The 23613-nt window shown below is 44.6% G+C and overlaps 1 protein-coding gene across 4 annotated transcripts in view; it reads right to left on the reverse strand.

Moving 5' to 3' along the window:
* Window positions 1-23613, reverse strand: part of LOC114876569 (protein gustavus) — a 137783-nt gene that overhangs the window by 68240 nt on the left and 45930 nt on the right. Inside the window, exon 1 of one of the 4 annotated variants that reach the window (XM_029188206.2) lies at window positions 9275-10196. The exons of 2 other annotated variants lie outside the window; for them this stretch is intronic. In XM_029188206.2, coding sequence (XP_029044039.1) covers window positions 9275-9684 — 410 coding nt within the window. In that variant the 5' untranslated portion in view covers window positions 9685-10196. Of the gene's footprint in view, window positions 1-9274; window positions 10197-23613 lie in introns of those variants that run through there. One more of the 4 variants, XM_046288050.1, reaches the window with a different exon arrangement.

The following is a 23613-nucleotide window of genomic DNA, read 5'->3' on the forward strand; positions in this document are numbered from 1 at the left end:
TAAAAAGTTCATAAAATCATAGAATTTGACATTTCCAAGCTGATGAAATACAATAAGCCCGGCTACGATCGACATTTGCTCGAGCTTGACCACCACTCTTCGTCGCGCCTATTGTCGATAATTCGATCGTTCGTAACGATCAAGCTCGATTTGTCGATTTCATAGACGTCGTACGTGCTGGAGTCTCCGCGTCGCCGACGATCCAGTCAGATTTGAATGATAATCGGACGGATGCGATTGATTTATGAATACAGGAACGGCCGGTGCTTACTAGGCGAGATTAATCTTCATTACACGACATTATACCGTCTGGCTGGGTCGAAGGGGTCCACGGAGACTGCTTCGTTGTAGGTAAACTCATCGATGATGACGGTCCGCTGACCTTTCTCCGCTTTTCGTGTAACATCCTCCTTCTAACTATCTTGCTTTTCTCTGTTCAAAGAAGATAAAATTCCCAAGTACCTATTTAGTAGAAGAGGATTTTCGGCTGGAAACTCTGCGAGCGTATTGAATTTTCTTCTTTTCCTCAGTCAGCTGGTACCTCGATTCGCTAGGAAACACGAAGGCCGGAAGATTTAAATTTTAAAGCCCAGCTACACGGTTTTTACGAGCAAACTCGACCCTCTTTCTCTTTCAGATCTTTATTCCGCCAAGTGTCACAATAATGGTGGAAAAGACGGTGTCGCTCGATAACGAAACCCTGCTGGTGCACGCGCGTCCATGCGCCCACACCTCTCGCGTTGCGCTCGATTAACGCCCGTAAAAAGTAACTGTTACTTTTGTTAAAGAGGCTAAAACGAACGAGCCTTTGTTCGGCAATGTTGCGACGAAACGATTCCATAGGCTATTAAGAAAATTGTACGCTGCTACAACTCGTTATTAATTAATAATGCGTAGGCTGACTCATTAGTGGGTGTTATTGTTTCGCGCCGGTTGCGGATAACGCGAGATGCTTAATTTTTTGCAATTATAAAACGTTCCGAGAGAATATCGCTCGTAAAGTAGCTAACCTTTTCAATGTTCTTTCCGAGATATGATCGCGTATTTGTTGGTGAATTATAGGATTTCGATGGCTCGTTAGCGTGGCCGTGTCGTGCCGAAAAAGCGAGCTAACGTATAAACGTGCAATTCCTATTCACAGCGGAGTACGCGGCCAAGACGTAATCTACGATCGACTGGTTGAATAACCGTGCCAAGAGGATAACGAGCGAACATCCTCGGAATACACCGGGATAATTGTCCTCCGTGGAAAGTTCTTTCCTGTCTTCGTGTTATTCGAAAGTCCTGCGCGGATATCTGCCCTCCCATGGGCCGTCATCCTTTGCGGGTATAACTTGGACGATCACGGATGGTCTTGGATGGGCAACCAACAGACGGACACGTCTTTCCAAGTTTCTCCTTCTACCATTTCGGTGTTCGCCAGTTGAAATCGTCCCAGATCCACGTTGCCCTTTGACCTCCACCTACCGCTAATATACACGGTGAGTCACGTCGCGAACAGATCCGTCGAGGATATCGTTCGAGACCAACGCGGATCGCAAGGGGACCAACTCGAAGAGGGACTGTTGGAAAACGTGCCCTACGAAACGACCCAAGCGATCAACTTCATTCTTCCTTTTTTTTTTTTGGTGTTTCAACTTTTACACCAACTATAAACCGTTGGTATAGGAAGCTGTAATCGCGAAAGAATTGAAAAATCCATCCACGAGGATCATTCGATTCGTGACGCACGGTGGAACTTGAAGACACCGACATCTGGATCGTACGTTTAAATAATTCATACAGCGTGCTGGTGACAACTCGAGGAGGCAACGTTCTTGCTAGTTTAGCCGCGGAATCGAAGCAAACGCCTTCTCGACTGGCCCGTATAACCAAGTTATTGACCGAGCTGACCTCGAGACCGGCCGGTCATCCGTTTCATATTGCTTTCATGGCTGCTTCGGTACGAAGGAGCCGGCGTCGAAGCAACTCGTTCTCAAGAGCACGCTGGAAAAAAGAATGGACGAAGCCGAGGCTTCTCTTTGCTCGTGATACCCTGACGAACGACGCGCCTACCGCAATCGGAACGAGCTCGGAACTGGATCACACCGAGTTGCTGTCGAAAGAGAGACGGACAGACGGTACCTACAAAGGTCGAGATTGTCGTGGAAAATCCAAGAGAGAAGGATCGAGGTCGAAGCCGATCCTCGAGCCCTTATCGGGTAATTGCGAAACGAAGAGGGCGAAGAGGAGAAGGACGAAAGTAGAGGGCAGAGACACGATAAAGGTGACGTTGCACCTAACCGCGCGGCATCTGCCCTAGGAAGGTTAAACAGCTGGGCAGAAAGAGGTAGGGACGGTCGGGAGAGAGATAAACGACGCGAAGGGAGGGGAAGAACGAAGAGAGAAGAGAATGAGCCTAGGTCCGATGGTTTGTAGCCCCAAGTGTCGGTGGTAAAGAGAGAGAAATACGGTGAATGCTGGAGGGTAGAAAAAGAAGGAGGGAAGGAGACGAGGAGGGCTGCATGGAAAGGGGCGATAAAGGCATGGCAAAAGGAGCTGGCAACGCTGCTCGGTCGATAGAAGAGTGGAGACCTGCGAAACGTGGCAACGTGGCGACCCGTCTGCTTTAATCCAGTGCCTCTCATCCTAGGATTCTATGGAGCTCTTTGAAAATTCATCTTGAAAATTCAGCAGAATCACTGGACGATTATAAACTTGTCGAATTCATCGTGAAATATGATTACCGCAAACTGGGAAGCGTTTTACAGGGACAGAATACTGAAAATCTGAACGAGGTTCTCTCATGGAGATTGAGAACCATCATTTTGTGTGCAGTGGTGCAGGTTTACGACATCGCGCAATTTTCACTGAAAATTTTGGCTTACCACTATGTCCGCTCGACAGTTGGAAATGAAACACTGATTTCGGTAGATCTTAAATTCGTACAAAATTTTACAAAATCTACCGCAAAGCGAGGTGAAATAATAATGAAGTATTCATGTTGTGTTGACACATCGACCCATCGATTTTACTTGTTTCGACCATTCCCCGGGAACATCTGTTCGCTGTCACCCCTCTTGGACAGCAGGCCAATATTGCGATAAAACGTTAATTTACCGAAAACCGCTGGAGGATCGATCCAAGAAACTTTTTTATTTTGTAAGTTAACGATGTAAGTACCGAAATTAAATTGAAACAGTCGATGTCTCAGCGACACGCTTGTTGAAGGTGTAATTTACTATTGAAACGCTGTAACTGTAACCGAGGGAAAAGGGATGCCATCAACTTAGATGGCGGCACTGCGGGACCAAGAACCTTTGAATGTCTTCGTTTTACCTACTGATCCGCTATTCCGTTTCGCACGAATGCAGCTAGCACGCGGCTAAATCACACGTGACGTAAATTGGCACGGTGCTTTGATCGCTGCAAATCGTCACCGGTGCGCCGGTGCATCGATGCACGTGCACCAGGGATTTTCTTTTGTAATTCATCCAGCCGGTACGGAAATTAAGGTGTAAATAAATCTATCCGTACAATAGGATGAAGCAGGGAGGAGAACGCGTGTGCATCGCGAATCAAGCTTGATATCGATGCCGTCCTATTTTCGGCCATTGTAAAATAACGCGAAGAATTGCCTGAATTACCTCGAACAATCGTACAAACGACCGACGGTTCATTGTAAATAATCATTTCCTCGAGGAAAGAAAGGGCGAGCACGATGCAGACACAGGAAACGCGCAATTCCAAATAAGTTCCGCAGGTGCAGAAGACTGTGACGCGTAAAAACGCAAGTCTAAGACTCGCGTCAGCGAATCGACGCGATTCCAAGCGAAACCATCAACTAAACTTATATTCGTCCAACGATTCGAGCTTTGCAACGATGTTTTAATCAACGACAGTACGTGGCGCATCGTGAAATCTCTAAAATCCTAGGATTTTCACAGCTTACGTTTCTCGAACGCTCTCCGAAGACTACTTTCCGCGTGACCTGGTTCTTTTCATTCGCCAGGATTTTCAAACGATTCACCGAGTTCCCCCGTTCCAGATTAAATAAATAAATGAAACCGAACAAATGAGTAAAACGGACATGCGAGGGATTTAGCAGTGAAATTTTTTGAAATTTCGAGGATTATTCGTTGCGATGGTTTCGGAGGGAGGATGTATGGGTGTGACGAGAGGGTCGTCGCACCTAGGTCCTGCAATTAACGGCACGCGTAATCGAAAATAGTCTCGTGATGTCACAGGCGTGCTTGCGATAAAACGCAATGACATCGACCAGCCTTTCACTGGACGATCGATCTTCGAAAGGCAAAGGCCGCGATAGACCGTTCGATCTTCTGCGATGGCCACTCGATATCCTCCCTTGCCAACTTTCAAGCAATTCTAATAAATACTTCACCCTTCTGAAGTTGAAAATTCTGTGAACTCTTGGAAACTTTAAGCAACTTGATGCAACCCGGTAACATTTATGGAAATCGATGGCACAGAAATAAAATGGTATCCGATCGAAACCTTAAAAGTCACGACGATTGATTATTATACCATCGCTATCCGTTAGCACCTAGAATCGCCATTTACTCGAAATCAACATCAATAAACGAAAAAAAAGGGAAAAAATCGCGGTGCAACATCTGTGCAGAATTTATAGGAATCTCTACACGCGGCAATGTGTAGTTCGAAGAACGCGGCCAACAGTTCCAGGGATATCGCGCGGCATCATTCTCACGCTACTACGATCATTTCTGTAATATTTTATGTTTTATCGCGTACAGGATCTACGGGGTGATCCTCACGAAGTGACTGATGCAGTTTCAAAACGCGTGGAAAAACTATTCCGTGATCTGTTCGAGGTTAAACACGCAAAGGGGTGAGTTTATTTTTATAGAATTTAAGTTATTCGAAATAGAATATAGAATTTTAGTTTAGAATTATATAGAATTTTAATTGTTCAAAAAGAGACAAATTATCATAAAAAAAAAAAAAAAAAAAAATTGGGAACCTAGGATTTGAACCGAGGACCTTTAGATTGCGAGTCATGTGTTTAACCACGGAGCGGATCCATGACTCGCAATCTGAAGGTCCTCGGTTCAAATCTTTAGTTCCCAAAATCTTTTTTCTTTTTATGATAATTTTTATGTAATTGTTATTCAAAAAAAGACAAATTATCATTAAAAAAATTTTAAAAATGATGGGAACCAATGATTTGAACCGTGGATCTCTAGATTGCGAGTTGTATGTGCGAGTTTGTCATACTTCAGAATGTAATGAGTAACTAACTGTAATTGTTAATATCTTTTAAACAACTAGCCGTCTGCCCCCAAAAGGGGGTATAGGCGTGTTCAGTTCGACGAGCTCTACAAGCTGGCAAAGTTTCATTAATAAGTGAGTACAACACTTGGGTAGTTCCCCTTGTCAGCCGAAGGGTGAAACGACTGCAAGGCAATATCGATTAACATCGCGTAGAGAGATATACGATCTCGAAACGGAGAACAGTCCTCTAGTTGCTTCTGAATTTTCAAGAGTTCTTTGAAGATATCTCGATGCTCCCGAGGCATGATCAAAAACTAGCTTGTCCAGTGCTTTCGAGAGTCGATGAAGCAAAAGCGAGTGTACTCGAGAGAGACGAGGTCTCCCATTAAGGTCTAAGCATGCGTTTCTTTCGATCAATTTCTTTCTTGAACGTTGTTTGTTCGCGCGTTCAACCAGCTACGCGTTTAGAACGATTCCGTAATTGGTCGTGTGCGATCTTCGATTATTAACATTCTCCTTTCATTTCGCTGTCAACGAGCCACCACCAGTCGGAAGATCATTCATCTTGCCTGCTCTTTCAATGAATCTCTAATTGCTAGATAATGGCGTTTAATCGACGCGATTACGAGAAAGGTTGAGCGAAAGAAACTCGCCGGATATCAATCAACTTGATTATTAATGCCAGATGGTTGCAACATTACATAAATTCTACGACTATTCTTTTTTTTCTTCCCCTTTACACGCTTATTACCTACTGCTGCAACGATACCTGATATCGATAACACGGAAATAATTTTCAATTAATAAACTGACTAAAAATGAGACCTCTTAATTAGAGTTTCGATACGTCTCGTTATACGTGTTCTATTCCACTGCGCCGCATTATTTCTGTGTCTGACCTATTCTACTGCGCCCAACTCCACTCACAATCGGAAAGATGTATTCACGATTACTTTTCAAACACACGAATGCTATTGTATAAAAGAAATGAACAACGTCTCTTTTCCCCAGAGAATGATACCGAAAGGTACAAAGGACACTGATAACGTATAAAAGTAAAAATTAAACAACATGTATCCTTTACATAAAAGTTCAAACAACACATTTGAGAGAAGAATAAAATCAACATCAGACAGTTGTAAGATGTTCTCCTATGTCAGCAGGTCAATTTCCTTATTTTCTTGTCCTTTGTGCCTTCGTAACCCAGTGTACCTGCGGCGCAGGGAAAATCGCAGAGGGAAACTAGATCCTGCACACGAGATCTACCAAATTAAATCGAAGAAAGGAATGCTGCTTTGAACTGAATACGATTCATCCCCTTTGGGCGAGCAATAAGGGTAAACCTGTGCCGGCAAAGGGACAGGTTTAAACCGTAGAATCTCTGTTCGGCTTTCATACGTCGCGATATCGGGTTAGTTTTTCCGTCTCTTCTGTCCCTTTTATCCTCCGTTTATCCAGATAAAGCGTCGTTTGCTTTAAGAGGGCGATAACGAGGCACGTACGTACGCGACACGAACGCTGGAGGATCGATAAACGCGCCAGTCGCTTTCGTGAACAGTGCAATTTCAGTTGCAACGATAGCGAGCAACCCTCTTCGTGGCGCACGAAGGTGGTGCGTCCCTGAAAAATTAGAATTTCCCATCTACCGCCCCTCGAGGCTGCACCCCTAGTAGAAAATTACGCTCGCAGAGAATACCGTGCCCTCATGAATCTTCCGTGAGCCTCGCGTAATGGCTCCGGCTTGCTTAGATCCAACCGATATAAATGTATCTAATCGAAACGAACACCTTCGAGTAAATCGACCGACCACGATACGAGTTGCTTTCACTTGGTTCAATTTATTTTCCGAAGTGATAAACCACGCTAGAATTTCTTCCTCTTCAAATTTTCGAGGGTCAAGTACGGTCGTTTACAGTTATTGCCGCTAATAAAAAATAAAATTTCCTAATCTACGTACCGGGATGACTATGTAATTTGAAATTTTTCAACGGTTCGTTTTGTGGGCTCCAAGTTTGGTTCATTTTCTAGCTACCTGGATTTCCCCAACTTAGAAATATCAAAGGCAGGTAATAAATTTTTATCTGCCATACTATTATCTGCAATTGCATGGGTCAAGTCTTTAAAATAGTTTTGTATTTGTACGGTGAAAAACCATAGCGAAGGGACTGATAGGAGAACAAATCAGAGATCGAAGAGTTTTACCGAAAGATTAAATCTTGCAGATTATTCGACGAGTTCGAAGCGGAACGGTAGAAACTTAAAAAGCGTCGCTGATAGTTGAGAGGTTCAGGGAGCTTTTAAGCGACGACCGGTTACCAGCTCAGCTGCCGGAAATGGTTTACCGTGAATGGTCAGCAAAATCCTTTGCCATCAGCTTTTTTCCACCTTTATCCTCCCCTCTGGCTGCCGAAGATACGTAACGAGCCGTTAAACGAACGAAAGAACAGCTTTATTGCAAAAACGAGACGTTTAAAGAGGATGTTTACAAACGTGCAAACATTCGTCGTTTTTATCAGTCTACAACGTTTTTATCGTTTTTAAACAGTTTAATTCTTCCATTATGAAGAACGTGTGTTCAGGTTCTGAACAAAATAATAATAAGAAAAAAAGGAGATACTTTTCGTAAGAAGAATTGCACGTGAACGAAATGAAATATTCGGCAACGGTCTTGGAAGCACATCTTTGGTACAAATATTATTTGCTCGCGCAAGACGAACGGCTTGATTAATATTCCGTTCGAATCGCGACGCAAAGGACAGTCGGGAAAGGAACACTCGACTTTTCAAGTCCGGTTGGAAAGAAACTGTTGGCCGCGGAGAGTTCAGTGTCCGGAGCAGCGGGAGGTCGTGGAACGAAGACGAAGAAGTCTGTCGACGGCAGCTCGGCTCAGCAGGCGTCGTCGACTTAGTTTTTTCGCTTAGAAACGTCGCCACATGGGAGCATCGAATTCTCATGCGTGGCTGCGTTTAACCCTTTCGTTAAGACAGATTCCGATACGAGACAACGACGAATAACGAAGAGAAAGGATGAAAATTTTAGACGTAGATAAAAGAAGGCGCCGATAACGCGTGACAAATGATTTCTAAAATCACGAGGTCACGTCACTTGAAGTAGATATGAAACGATCAGAATCCAACTCGACGTTGATATTCCATTGTATACTAATCAGCAACTTTACTCTGCTATTGTGTAGTAACACCTGTTCGGTATCGAATTTCCCTCCACGAGGTGATGACGAAATGTTTCCATTTTACCCGTCAGGAATGGACAAGGGTGTGCCCCGAACACCAGACTCGCGATAGGGTTTCACGAAGCACAAAGGATCTCCTAGCGAAATTAATTCCTATGATTCTTGACGCCACTTAACTTTTTCCATCTTCTACTGTTTTAGACCTGCAGATTGGTCCGATTGAATTGGACACCCCGTATATTCTTTCAGTGATCTCTTTTTCGATATAAAACGAAATACAAAATTACAAGCCATTAAATCTACAGAATCAAAGCCATCAAAGTATTAATGGGTTAATCGAGGTGAAAGTAAAATCAAGTAGCGATGTTCAATCGAAGAAAACACGACGGATCACAGCAAAAGGCAAACGCAAACCAAGCGAGGAATCGCGAAGAGGAAAGGAGGGGTTAATAACAAGGGAAGATCTGGCCTGACGGATAAAAAGGAAAAAGCACATCGGCGAAACTGCATCTCGCCTTCACCCAGCTGCCTAGCCAATCAGAAACGACCTTCGTCGCTTTTAATCTTCTGTCGACAGCGGCGGTATCGATCTTTCTCTTTCATCGAATTAAATGAAAAAAATTTTTCCATCTGTAACCTACGTTTGTAATCTTACCAGCAAATTTTAATATCAGAATTTCTTGCCGAGCTAGTTTTCGAAAGTGTTCAAATACCCCATACATCACTCCCAGTTTCATTAATGTCCAAAGTTTCCGAAGGTTGAAAGCCAATTTGAAAACCACCCCAAGAATTGAAATATATATGATAAAACGTAAAAGGGCGAGGAATTCTCGAAAGTGGTTCAAGCCTCACCTTGTTTCCATACCAGGTTGCAGAGGACGATTGCCACGTTGTAAGATAGAGCCGTAAGGTGAAGGGTATCTGGAGGAAGAAGCCGGGACCGGAAGAGGATGTCTTCTGGGCGCGATAGCAGCCTGAAAGTGTCGTCGACGACGTTGCCGATGGTGCCGCTGATAACGATGATGCTGATGGTGTTGTATCGGGATCTGAATCCTGTGGATCGTGCTGGCCACCCTCCAGCAGAGAACATACGGGATCGGGAAGTCAGGTTTCAGCTGGACGACGGGCAGCAGCCTGTACTCGACTCCGCGTGGACGAATCGACGCCGATCGTCCGTTATCCTCGCTCGATCCGTGTGCCAGCAGACGAGCCTCTCCGTGGAGGACGTTGTAGTCGCGACAGCCAAGGTCACGGGGTAACATGTCACGAGGACATCCCTACCAACCACGAACTACCGTCCCCTGGTGCGCCCCGTCATCTTGATAAAAAACTATGCCTCTTTCTCCGTTCTCCGGGCGTGAAGGCGCCTTCAACCGCGTCCTTGAAGCCGAGACCACCAGGCTGGCCTCGAGGATGCGCTACCCTTGAGACGAATCGACTTCGAGACCCCCTTTCACTCACTCTCCGACCAGTTCACGAGTAGCATCGAGAGGATGCTCCAACGACGGGATTCACCTTGATGCTGGAAGACACTTGTCCGCGATCAAGGAACGGTGTCGGTAACTGGCCAACTCGACTGACGCTCGACCAGGCTCGTCGACAACGGCATCAAACGGTCAAGCATCCTGAGAGTTCCACGAAATCGTGGCGGATCCGTATAGATTATAGATGAAGTGCGACTCGAGAAGGGCGTCGAGATGGCCGCGACACTCCCTTTCACGCGACACGACGCTCCCAACCTTACATCGACTCGCACGAGCGCAGCCGAACCGGCCGAGAGCGAACGGACGAACGAACGGACGTGGAACGAAAGCCGAGAGAGGAAGGAACGCAGCCCCCCTAGGAGGATCCGCGCCGCGACGCGACGCGACGCGCGCCACGAATTTCAAACCAAGCTGCGCACGCGCACCTTCGGACGAGACTGCGCGCGAAAAGACCAAGAGGACCGTCTCCGTCGGCAATCACTATAGGTCGCTAAGCCTCGTTAGTGCTCTTTAAGACTTAATTCGTACGATAGACTCTCAAGATCTACTCTAGATCTTCTTAGTAAGAAGATTCGTCTATTGGACATTTATAATTTTCTTCTCAAAGCGAAGCATAAATTTTCCTTTCATCGCTATAGGCAATGCATCAAAAATTCGTCCAGCGTTTAATCACGTTACAGCTATTTAGCAACGTTTAAATGTCAATTCAGAAATCACAGTACTTCGCTAATGTATCTTTAGCTATTAACGTTTGTGAGATATTTAGTCATCGGTGGTAACTACCGATAACTGAAACGGCAGACTACATAATCCCGAAAGGTTAAAGGCAAACTTCATCGTTCATTCTACCTATCATTGCTACCAGCTCGTTTTCTATCGAGTTACTGGAAGATGCTTTAACGACGGCTATAAATTTCATTCGAATTACCAAATCCATAACTGGGTAGCTGGATTTTGCAACAGGACTGCTAACCGGTGGAATTTCAATCGCGAGACGTCAATTTGCCAATTTTATGTTATCTCGGCTATGGGAGGATGTCGTTGCACCTGCCACAACCAGTCTGAACTTTCATCGAAGGGGTGGTGAGAAGGGTGAACGGTCGCGTGGGTCGTTTGCACCTGTCTCTCTCGACCGTCTCACCCTGCTACCTGTACAGGTGCATCGTAACGCTGGATTTTGTACTGAATACCACTCAAACCGTTATCTAGACACTAAACTTTGGATGTAAATTTTGCAAGAATTATTAAGATACCCGATATCTAATTTGGCAAAGTTTGGAAGTATTATAAACTTCGAAATGATTATTTAAATTCCTTACAGATCAAACAGTTCGTTATAACCATATTTCTTGTAGTCCAAGACGCACAGACTAAACACTCAAACAGTTGAAATTTTATTTTAAGATTCTTCTTAAAATAAAAAGAGGAGCAACGCGATACAATTCCGAGGGAATTGGGTCATGATATCCATCGACGACGCTCGTTTCATTCTCATTCTTGAGCGAAGGGTCTGACTGGGTGGAGAAAAGTCGAGCAAAGAAGGGTGACTGTCCTTAAGAGGATATCTCGGAGCGACCTTCGCGGAAATCGATCGATTGCCTTCGTCGTGTAATATCAGGAATCTCTTCTCTCGTTTATTACCGACAACAGGTTATCATACGACGTTCGAACGGCTTATGATCATCGTTACGCCAAAGACTAATTGTAAACGAGCACAGATCACGATTGAAGATAGTTCGCGATCGTAAGATGCCCTTTCAATACCCTGACAGAACAAAGAGAAAGGAGAGACGTAGAACGCGGGCAATTTTCAATTACCAAGTACGTCATAACTGTTAATTATCAACGTTTCCATTCGTTGATAAATGAGTTTTCGTATCTATTCATCTTAACGCCGCGAGATGCGTTGATTAATTTCATTGCGATTCATGCAAAGTTCGAGCTATAATTAGAAAAGAAAAAAAAGAAGCATTTCGAATGGATGATTACGTCGTCTTTCAAGGGCTAATGAAAAAATTCGATGGATTTTCGTATTCGTCGAGTCTCGTGTAGGTACGTTTGTTTGTCGACAGGTTTTATCACGTCCGGATGTCCAATGTCAGTCGCGAACAGAAGGCTCGTTTGTAAGGATATCACGTATAGACGCGGTGCTGGCCATGCAAATTTCTGCATCCCTCTCTTTGTTGTTCGAGTTGCGCCCGATACCCGTCGTTTTTGCACGTTCCGTTTCGATTTCCCACCAACAACAATACCACTATTGCCACCTCGATAACGGAAACGCTATATTTTCCAACTATCTTTCATAATTCTGTCGGAGATTTAAAAAAGGTGTACTATCATTCGCCGGTTGCTTTTCTACGAGGTAAATCGTTATCAAAGGGTGAAAGACCTGAGGTATTAAGAGGCTATCCACCCACCACTCAACGATCTTTACACTATCATTGACTGCGGTAACGTAATTACACGCAACCACGGTTTAACCCCGTTTACGATAAAGAAAGAAATCTTGACGGTGCTTGAAAGCTAAGCCAAAGTAGTGGAACACGCTCGGTGTCCCGAGTTCTTTGGTCCCTTTGTGAATATTGATAAGAGAACGAACAGAATGACCAGGAAACTTGCTAGGTTATACAAGAACGTGGAATTTATTATCGCATTATTGTCGTTTCTCACAGAACTTATAGTCGTTTGAACTCTTTATTTTATACTCGACGCGTTCATTGCCACTGATTTTCGATACACTAATAATTGGGACTAATTGCAATTTTAAATTATAAAAATGTATACTTTTCTACGTACTGTAGAGTTTCATTTTTCTAGTCGATTTTCCCCCCTCAAACAAATTAACGAATCGGAGTACGATAAACGCTGTCGAACAATCAAGTTTTCCATGGATTACCACTCATTGTAAAAGAACATTCGAATACAGTACAAACACTGGCAAACGTCGATTACATCTTGTATCGATAATTGCAAAGACCACGAATAATAGAGCAACCCCGAGCAACGAGTTTCGCGAATCGAAAGGGAAAAGAGGGAGAGAAGAAAAAAAAAAGAGCGGCCCCGGGTGAAAAGTTTTCAGCAGAGGGTGCGTTCGACGACGGCCCTGGGCGTCGCATACTCTACCAGCCTCCCTCTACCTCTACCCCATCACCATCCATCCACCTTCGCCCCAAGGGTGGTTCGGCTCGTCGAAACTACCCTCGCGCAACCATTGGTCCCTGAATTCGCATGCGCGTCTCTGAAAACTACCCCTATTGATCCGTCACCACGGTTTCACCTCTCCTCGGCTCTTCTGAAACCCTCTGGTTGAACCGTTTCTCTCTCACCCTTTCCTCGTCCATCTGATTTTCCTTGTTCTCGGTGTTCGACGAGGATACCTCGTCGCACGCAAGATCCAACAAGATACAAGCCAGATCTCCTCGACGCGACCGCTGTTCCTCCGTTGTCTATCGTTCTTACCACCGACGCAACGCTACTGTGCCACTCTCTTTTCAATTCTCCTCCATTGTTTTTAGGCGTGCGTCGACTGACGAGCGTTCTTTTGCACCGAGAGACTCCGCCAAGAATGCGTTCATCGTCTGCCGTCGAGGAATTTCGCTTTTAACTCTTTCTCAACGACCGTCTCTGCTGGAAGACGCTTCAGTACGTTTGTTTATTAAGATACCTAATTTAATAATTCCTCTCGTCTTGAAAAAGAGTCACCGAACGGACGCGTCCCCTTTTTCGATTCGTTCGCGAGGCTGCTGCGCGAAGCTACGCAAAAGAAACCCGAGAGGAAGAGAGGAAAAACTGGATGGGTGCTGTCGTGATTTTCTTTCCTCGAAGTTCGTTTACTCGCGCGATGCCGACTTTAATCGATATTACTTCTCGTGGAAATTAGATTCTCGCCGAGCGGGAATAATTATGGGGCGAGTTCGGCCGTTGCAGTTGCGAGAAGGGTGAAAAGACTCCCGTAGGAAATTGTGATTTCGTTTGCCTTTAATGACGGACAGTTTTAAAGAAGAAGAAGAAAAAAGAAAGAAGGGGATCGTCTTGACGAACTTCAAAGCTCGGCGACTTGGTGCAATTCAAAGGAGGAACTTGGTCGAGGACTGCTTTTCACGTTCCAGACCTGCCTCGTAACGCGATTTCTTTGCTTTTCCTTTCTTTGTCCCGCGACCGACCCTTTGTTTCACGCTTCCGCTCGATGTTCAATCGTATCGATCCTTCGCTTATAATTACGACACTCTGCTGCTAGAAGAATGTTATCCTTTTTCCTTTCGTAACTCAACGTCTCGGGCATTTGTAGCTTGCGAAAGCAACGGAAAAATCGCGTAATATTCCGGAGGAGGCTCGATAATCCGATCCAACCGATCACGATGACAGTGCAAACGTCGCGACAAGGGTTTCCACGGCCGAAAATAAGCCACGAGGATGAAAGGCACGAGCGAGACGTTGCAGAAAGTATACCGAGCGAGGGTGAGTAGCTTGATGCAAAGTAGCTCCCCGTCTCTCTTCTAATCTGTCTCTCGCTTCAATATATTCTCCCTTCTCTCGATTCGCCCTCCGACATCGAAGCATTGTTTCCACGCTTTTTCTTTTTTTCTTTTCTTCTTTTTTCTTCTCTCCCTTTCCTCGCCCTCCAGTCAGGAAAGCCGAGAGCGACGTCATTTTTCAAAGTGACGTACACCCAGCATCGTATACGGTACACATTTCCCGACGGGACGAGACGGACTAGATAGCATCACTCGAAATTTCAAACCACAAGGACGAGTTTATACGACGAGGCAGGGCAATCGTGTTTCACGTGGAAATAAAGTGGAATTCTGTTTACTTGTACTTCATTTATAGTAACAAGTTAGAGTTTACGGAGAACCTACCACCCACGATTTAACTACTCGATATGGGAACATCGAAATAGACAAAAAGAAGGAGCAAAAACGAGATCATGTAATCGGAAACGATCGAAAGAGTGGTTCTATTCGAATAAGAGTCATCCCTCTTACACGCGTCGTTTTCCGCGCGATGACTCCTCATTTTCTCCTTTCAGCTGAATAAATAGGGGCGCCTAAAACGTTCTGAATAGCACTCCTTTCCACGCGTCCTTAATGTCATTAATAAACGTGGAAAGTAGAAAAAGTTTTATTGCTAAGAGTGAAGAGTCTTTGTTTCAATTGAAAGATCCCAGTGCAAAAAAAAAAAAAAAACAAAATACCATATCTTAGGAGGGAGAGAAAGGAATTAATTATGACGATGAGTCTCGTGAGTTCCCTTCGAGCAACTCTACTTCTGAATTTCTTATTCCAACAACGTACCCTTGAGATTTATCGTCCCCGCTAGACCGGTTAATCGACGCTTCGCGAATGAGCGAGTTTTTCCACTTGCCAACTGGACTAATTAAACTTGACGTAATAAAGCAGACACGCTGAAGGGTGAAACAGAAAGAACAACTTTTACTATTTTCGCAAGCAACTCGTTACTTAACGAAACGACCCCTAACAAAGTCCAGGAAAGAAAGAATCGATCCAAAATGAATTTTATTCTTTTTCATTCGAAATCTGTGAATGCGACGTAAGCATCTTTCCATGGCGAACGTTGCAGCCAGCAACACCTAGAATAAGCTAATCCAAGGTAATGAGGTAAGAATAAGAAGGCGGTGGTGGGAAGATTTGCCAGGGAGAAGCGAGAGGACTCGGATAAAAGGACCTCCTTTATCTGTCGCGAGAGAACGAGACGAGAGAAGATAGGCGAACTCGAAATGAAAGTTTCCGAGAGATTTCTTATCAAAATGCAAATCCACCGACCAACCTCTCCGATTTTCTCCCGCTTTCTTCCTCCCCCGTGGATCTACCTGCTTCCCTCGTCCAACATTTTTTCCTTTTTCCTTTCAACCTTCTGCGAGGTTTCTTTCTTTCTAGCTCGTTGTCGGCTCTTTCCCAATTTGATTTTCTAGTAGGTATCTCTTTCATGGGTTAGGATGTGAAATAAAAAAGAAAAATGTGTCGATTTTCAAACATAGTCTGGCAGTCAATTAGTTTTTTCCCTAGTCGAGGGCTGATCAACTTCCAACGGCTATGTGTACCATGAAAATGGGAAAATTGCTGGATGTTCGGCTCGCGAACAGGTCGAATCAAGCGGGCGGAGATCGTTTAAAGCGAATCGAACTGCGTTGCAACACGGTGCTCGTTGTATGCAAAACAGCTGGCCCGTCGAAAAGCTAATATTAATCGCGACGGTGGTAGTATCGATCAACGCGCGGACTAATGACCATTTACAATTTTACAACGTGCCATTTACAATTTAGATGAAGATCCATTGTCTGCGCAACCCTTCTTCCGCCGGTTATGAAAAAGCCGGAGCACCCTCGGCACAAACCACCCTCCGCTAGCTCTCGCCATTCTCTCTCGTTCTCTCTCTCTTCGCCACCCTTGAAGCTCGGTCATCCCTGCTTTTCCATACCCGGCTCGTCAGCTGTGATACTTTCATTTCGTGCATTCAGCAATTTCGCGCGACTACGTCCAATCTAGACCGCCTAAGGCCTAGTTCCCGGCCACCTTCTCTCTTATCGCTCGTTTCAAAAGCTCCCGCGCCCTTTTATTTCTATTCTTGACGGAGTGGTTTGGAAATTTTTATCGAAAACAAAGCTACACGGTAGAGTAGCTCTGATTCGAGCATCGGGGTTGCTTGAAATCTTTTAATTTTCGAATGATCCAAATGTATACTGGAAAAGCGACAGGCAGGGTTGACGTTGAGTCGTGTTCGTACAATGTACGATATCTCGTGCGTGTCGTTACAATTAATAATGCATGCGATACAACAGCCGGCCGACTGCGTACAGAGACAGGCAAGCGGTAAATTTCTACCTGTGCCGATCGTCGAAGAAGGTGATTCATCGCCAGCTTGCCGTGGATGATGAATGAAAATGTGCATGCGTTTAAGCAAAATATACACGGCACGTATATGTCGGTTCGAACGCACGGTGAACGAACCCCGTGAGAGACTCGGCTGAAACAAAATCGATACGCGAGCAAAGTTGCATTACGACACGTGGTGACCGCTTGTTGCTACCGATAGTTTGCTTTTAATATTTAGAGTAAAATTCATGCTGCTCGTATTCGTAAAGTTTTAACATGTCCGACTATACACGTCCGTTTCCACTGCGGCAGCCAATGTTAATAATCCATATGGTGTGTCGCGCCAATTACGGTCATTTCTACTGCGGCAGCGAACGTGTTAATATACAGAGATTATTCCACTTCGCCTGTACGAGCTAATAATACCGTTGCGCTATTTCGTTTTTCGTTTTCCGTCGAAAGAAAAGCAGCAAGATATCGTGAATAGTGAGAGCGATCGGCAACGCATTAGCGTACAGCCGTACTCGAGCCTCAATCAGCTTAATTAGCTAATTGAAACTAGGAATAACGCGGGCAACCTGAGAGAACGTCGACGAATCACAACGCGTTCGAACGACCGCGATGCATGAAAAATTCAATCGCGGAACGCATTTGCTAATGATTTTCCACGCTGCCCGGCGATTCATCCTTTTTTTCAATTAGCTGATTGAAACGTGCGCGTAAATGATCAACGTAACCAACGCGGAATACTTCGCGGCGGATCTAAAATGAAAATTTCGCTCTAGCAGCCTGCAATCTTTACCCGAAATATCTGAGATTGCTGTTCCTCATTTTTCACTCCAGCCAATAGCTCGAACACAGAAAATATGATTCTAATGTGTAAGATCCCAAGAGTTTAGCAACTCTGATATTCACCGCTAGAGCGAGCCCGAGTAACGAAGCGTTCTCGCAAGCACTCGGTCATCAAACCATCCACTTTTCGAGAGCACCGCGATTCGAGAGTCGTTAAAAAACGTGGAAAAACACGAGAGGTGGAAACAAAAGAGGATGAAAAGAAGAAGCGAAAAAGGGGAGAGAAAAGGCGAGTTTGGACGGTGCTTTGTTCGACGAAGGCAGGCTGTGCAGAACGCGAGAACGAGAAGGGAGAGACCCGAAGACGAAAGGATACGTCCAGCCTTGGAGCAAAAAACGTAACGGTCATTCGCCCGCAAGGTGAAGAAAAGTTGGCCGTAGCCAGCCACTGACCGGAGCCAAGGAGACGCTTCGAGCGATCGCCGATTCCTGTTCGCTTCGACGAGCCTCTTTCTATCTCTCTTTCTTCTTCCTCTCCTCCGCTTCTTCTAACTTCATCGCTTTCCTTTTCTCCTCTTTACGATCTGTTGCCCTCTCGTGACGGACCGGTCCGGGAAAATTACCCGGAAAATTACCTAGAACGAGCGAGCTTTCGAACGGAAAGTTCGCGGTCAAGCTATCCGTGGAAGATGAATTCGGACGCATCGACACATAGTCTTTTCAGTTGAATGTCGACGAATGAGCTATCCTTGAGGAAAGTGCGAAATCTCTACCCTTTGCCGACTAATAAACGGTAGCACGATCCCAGGATACAGTAGTCGAAGCAACGAAACAACGAAAGAAAAGGGAGACAGTGAAGCGTATCGTTATATCTCTGAAAGGATCGACCTAACCGAATGCAACCTTTCTGCAGAACGAAACCCAACACCGGCTTCAGATGCAGTTCGATCGCTCGGGGGAATAAATCTCGCGGCAATTTGTGGACACTCGCATCGACAGTGAACACAGAGTGGCGAGAGAGGTAGATTTACAAAAGGCTCTCGATAGTTTGTTCGTGGAGGCTCGAGAGCAAGCGCCAACGATTTATCAACGTGAAACTATGCCCGGCTTTTCTTTCGTGTAGCTACGCGGCCGAGAACATTTGTTCGCGTCTCTTGTATCGTTGTAACCCAGCCGTGGAGTCTTAATATTCCATGGTGGTGGTCATTTATCAGGTACGAGCTCGGTCGAGCGACATTCCTTATAGCCGCACAGATACCAGACAATATGATCCTCACGGAATATTTGCCGGTCGTCTTTCTCGTTTCGTTAATTTTCTACATCTTCGCGATAAAGGGTCCCGCCGGTTTATCGTGGCCAGACTGATCTAGCCTTATCTGCTTTTGAAACTCGATTACTTCCAGACGATTACGATAGTTCAACTTTTTAAGAGAGTCTTGTAAATAGCTTTTCAACTTCTTGATAGAGTTTCAAACAGGGAATTCGAGATTAAGGCACGATCTTGATGACAAACTAGGGGTAAAAAATGAAATGATAAGAGGAATTCATTTGGATCTATTTCACGAAGATTCTCTGTTGCCAGCGGTTCTGAATTTTCGACAACATACAGCGAAAGAAATAAAGGTACTCGAGTATTTGCATAGATACTACTGTAGTTAATCTAAACACAAACGGATATAGTCACGATATCCTTGACATTTTTCCCTGAAATAATGGGTTAGCATATTTTATTTCGAGGGAACAGTGGTACGTGATAATACACGGTCGCGTTCGTGGAACTTGTTTCTAATTATTCGCCACCTATATTACGACCTCGAGCACATTAAACTACGCTTAATCACAGGCCCGTATAAATACGTCCAACTACACGTTTCCTTCCAACTTGTCATTAGAAAATATTATTTCATTTCACTTCGAGTTAACTAAAAAGAGCAGGAGTTTCTAGAAGAAAAAACAGCTGTGATCTGGCGAAATAATCAATCGCAAACTAGTCTTAACTACGACGTGCTGTTATCATCTGAAGTGCATCATCTTCGCTGGAAATGGTACGCGTTCAAGTGTTAGCTCCAGACCGTGTCGCGACAATTAACGAGGGATGTAGACGCTAGTGACGAGCCCTTCGTGTCAATTAAGCGAGGTATACTGTAATTTCACTGTCGTTCTTGCATTACGAATCGATAGTTGCACACACGACGGGAGTCCGTGCGACTGACAATCGTTGCTTCGAGCCAGGACTACCGATTTTTTTTTCGTCACCACGTGGCAACTCCACTCCATCTGCGTGTCCCCACAGCTAGCAAGCGACAGGCTTTTATGTAACGGGGCTACTCGTAATCGAGTCGTGCTAGCCGACTCGGGACGCAATAATTTTGGGATTTAACACACAGCTGAGCGTCACGTGGCGCGTTCCATGGTAGAGAAAGCGAAATGCCGCTCGAAATTGGATAGACAGAAGTGAAAGAAAATAGTGAAGGAGGGTGAAAGCGGAACGAGCTCCCCCAGGACGAACTTACCCCCTGGATCGACTCGTGCTCCCAGCCCTATCCCTTTCTCTAAGTCCGCTTTGAAGGGTATTAATAATTTAATGCGTTTAATTCCACCGCGTTCGAGCTGCGCGACGAGAACTTGGCGAATTTGCGAACTGCGGTTAAATTGTTACATATCGAACCGACGTAGGCGCATTTTCATGACGTAAGAGTTTCAGAAAATAGCACTTCTGTTACATCGATTTCAAGGTTAAAGTTTGACGAAAATTATTAGATAATCACCTTATTGATATCCTTAATTCAGAACGACTGGTTGTCAGTTAAAGAAACCGAAGGGTTACATGATACGCTATTACGTAAGCGCTACGAGTTCATGACAGAAAAGTTTTTGAAAATAGCACTTATGTCTTATCGATTTCAAGCTAAAAGCGTAATGAACATAACTGCATAAAGTTCTAAGGGAATAGCAGCCGAGTTTGATAAAAAAATTAATAGAAAACGTTTATCCGGTTTCCGTAAAGGAAATGATCCAGGAAATTTGAATTTGCTGGGTTTGGCGCTTGCGGTAGCCGTTCAACGGAAGTGCAATTTAAAATGTTACTAGCTAGGGGGATTACGTGACGCTTGCGTGAACGTGGCAGACGGAAGCGCGTATCTAGTGAAACTGAAACCGCACGGACAGAGGGTCGATAACGACCGTCTAGCGGTCACAGGATTTGGTGGCGCCATCAAAGTACGAGCTGGAGGACTTCCTGTTCCTCCGTCGGTAAGGCAGTCATTTTCAAAACGATTTTTTCCCGCCGCGCTAATTTATGAATGCACAGCAAGAGAAATTTAAAAAAGAAAACCGCAATTTCTATTTCGAAGTTTTAACACCTTGTATACTATTTTATGCAAAACGAAAATGTATTACTTATAAGGTATCTGGGTCAATATCGTACTGAAAATGTAACTAGGGGAAGATCGATCGATTGTGCTGATAATTCCAACATCTACGTTACCTTCTCTCGGAGAAGAGCGTTTGCGATTTCTGTCACGTGCTACGTCAAAATATCCATGTAAATGACTTACCTGTAACAAACAATAAAAAGAAAAGATCAATAAAATTTTGTAATTACATTTGTATAAATTATATATTTTCTAGGGAGTTTTTAGAAGTTGTATGCACTGGCGGAGGATTTGATAACAGGCGTCGATAAGATAGGACTCTGTCCAAAGGAAATGAAATCAGAAACCCATGAAATTCCTTACAGATGCAGAAATGTTATCAGTGTCACAGGCAGGTGATATTTTCCATTTTCTATATATGTAGATCTATGATTTTTTCTTTCACATGTAAAAAAAAAGGCTGAGTTTGTTTTGCATTACACAAACTTGTGCAATTCGTTCGACCTTCAACAATCTTTACTAGGGACTGGTAAAAGATCCAAGGCTGTTCGTTTAACCATATAAACTAATTAACAGTGTACGTGAAAGGTGTATCTCGATAAAAAGATCCGGTTTTCGCGATCTCAGTATCCATCCAGCAGTTCTCAAGTGTGAGGTAACGCGTTTAACAACCATCATTTCCATTAAAGTTTATCGAACTGCTAATGATATTCGTAGATTTAAATCTCGACTCTCTATTTTAACATTCACGCGATATTTCCGTCTGACAATGAGTTAATTTTACCGATCAAAATCGATTCGATCACTCCTTTCTATTCTACTTACCGATCAGTGTTGCAACCGTAATTATGCGCTATTTCTTTTTCACCAAAATAAACTAAAGAAAACTGTGAAATTTTGTGAAAAAATATTGTGACGCGCGGATTAAAGCATTCGAACTCGTTCGATTGCATTTGCTTAATACGAACGTCGTCGTGGGAGCCGCGGGAACGGAAACGTGTTCAGCAAACTTCGAAATACGAAGGAAAGGGGGTCGGGGTCGGATCTGGGGGATATGCAAAAGCGAATTCTCGCCGGCGAATACGAATCCCTCAATTTCCAAACGCTTTGAGAGACTTCGCGCGTCGCTTTCGATCAAGTCCATACGGTAGCCCCGTCGCTCTGTTAACGTGATCGAGCAGTTTGCAAATTGCGAGCCACAGTAATTACAGGCCTTGCAGACATGCTCGAAGAAAGGGACAGTTCTACCTTCTCGAAACACTTTCACGAAAAAGATTTTAAGGACAGCAGTGTATAAGAATGATCCTTCCAATAAAAACGTAAAAATACAGTTAAAGATCAACACCCGGTCAGGAATTCCGTGTCTATTTCGTCTCTCCGTGCTAACAGGGTTAAACGACCTCGTAAAACACAAAATCGTCAATGTGTTAAAGACTCAAACATCGTTTGCCGACTATCGACGGAATGAACACTCGACGAATCCAGTAGTACCGCCATAAATTTCGCCTGAAACATCTACGCACAGCTCAGTAAATCCGGCAGAGAGCCTGTACGAAGGTCGCTCGTTAAATCCACTTACCCGTGTCACGATTAACAACACGTTTATCCGTCTAAATCCGCGATTAAACGGAAAAACCTCACGGTCTACCGATGAATTTTCCGTTCACGACGATCTTTAATTGAAAATAATCAACGTCCGCGTCCGCGGCGCGGAACGATTATCCTTAACGCGCGTTAACGTCGCGATTAATATTGCATCGACGTTCGCTTCCGGGTCATCCGATAAATTTTATCGAGGACGAAACGTTGCACGGCTATTTCGTGGAATTTCCATTTGCCTCCCTCCCGCTCGAGCCCTAATTACAGGTGCAATCAGTTGACACACATACACACGTATATGGGACCGAACACAGACACGTGTGCGTTGCGTTGATTGCGGTAGACAGAGAGGTCGATAGTGGACGTCGAACGGATGGCGATTGTGTGACGCCACTGACCGGAAATCGAGCGACGTTTTACGCGAGAACGTGCTATCCGCGCGGCACCTAAGAAGCCCCTTCGACGCGAGCCACGTTTCCGATTGCGATTCCCGTCGCCATTTCCTGAGGATGGGATACATCAGAAAAGTCGTTCAACCCCTACGGGATCAATCGACCACTTGGACCGTTCCATATCCCTTCTTATGGCTATTTCAGCAAGCACTTTCGTATCTGCATCGTTTCCATCTTTTTCATTTCATTTCCAAAAAAGGCCAACAAGAACTTTTCCAATCTATCTTTTTGTTTCGCATCATTTCGTTTCAGTTTGATTAGTTTTTTGAATAAAACAAATTTCGCGATACGATAAACGGGGGAACCACAGATGTTATTTAAACGGAGATCCTCTCGAGGAGTCGAATGAAGAAGGCGACGAAAAAGAACGGGGGCGTTCGTTCTTGATAAAGGGGAGGAGAGATAGCAGGTAATCGGTCGTTGAAAACGCAATTTGAAGAGGAGCAAAGTGACGGAAAGAGACACAGAGGCGAGCCCAGTTGCACAGAATGGGACTCGTGTCGCTCGTTCGAGATTCCCTGGATGGATAGAGCAATCAGCCGTTTCTTTCCTCTTCTTCGACCTCTGCTACCTCGTTTCCGTCGCGGCGGCTCGCCAGGCAATCCCCAATTCGAATATGTCCGCGCGTAAAACTTCTTTCTACCCGTGAAACGACGA

Source organism: Osmia bicornis, chromosome 12 (genome assembly GCF_907164935.1).
Source record: "Osmia bicornis bicornis chromosome 12, iOsmBic2.1, whole genome shotgun sequence".
Taxonomy (NCBI): domain Eukaryota; kingdom Metazoa; phylum Arthropoda; class Insecta; order Hymenoptera; family Megachilidae; genus Osmia; species Osmia bicornis.